Below are 301 nucleotides of genomic sequence, written 5' to 3'. Positions count from 1 at the left end.
TCAATAAATCCACCATGAAGAAAAAAAAATGCACAAACGGCCCCTCCACCGAGACCAGCCGCGCAAGGACACTCACCCATATCCGCCTTATTCTTGAACGTGTAGTTGCATCCGGTCCTCATGCAGTGGAAATGTGTTGTCCTCTGGCCGCTGAAGGAACACCCGGGCTGGTTGCAGTCCTCTGAAGCCCGGAATCTCTGGAAGCCCTCCTGCATGATGGCCGAGTCCTTCCGGTGGTAGTTCGCGTGCATCTGAACGTCCGATGTGCTGATGTACACTTTGTCGCATCCCTCCTGCGTTC

General features: G+C 54.5%; 1 protein-coding gene across 1 annotated transcript in view; it reads right to left on the bottom strand.

Annotated features, from left to right (window-relative positions):
* LOC119588480 (transcription factor castor-like) overlaps positions 1 to 301 on the bottom strand; it is a gene marked incomplete at both ends in the record, with an annotated part of 84,074 nt that overhangs the window by 525 nt on the left and 83,248 nt on the right. The window contains 1 exon segment of the mRNA XM_037937128.1: positions 77 to 293. Coding sequence (XP_037793056.1) covers positions 77 to 293 — 217 coding nt within the window.

Source organism: Penaeus monodon, chromosome 24 (genome assembly GCF_015228065.2).
Source record: "Penaeus monodon isolate SGIC_2016 chromosome 24, NSTDA_Pmon_1, whole genome shotgun sequence".
Classification (NCBI taxonomy): domain Eukaryota; kingdom Metazoa; phylum Arthropoda; class Malacostraca; order Decapoda; family Penaeidae; genus Penaeus; species Penaeus monodon.
This window is presented reverse-complemented; position numbering and strand designations above follow the sequence as displayed.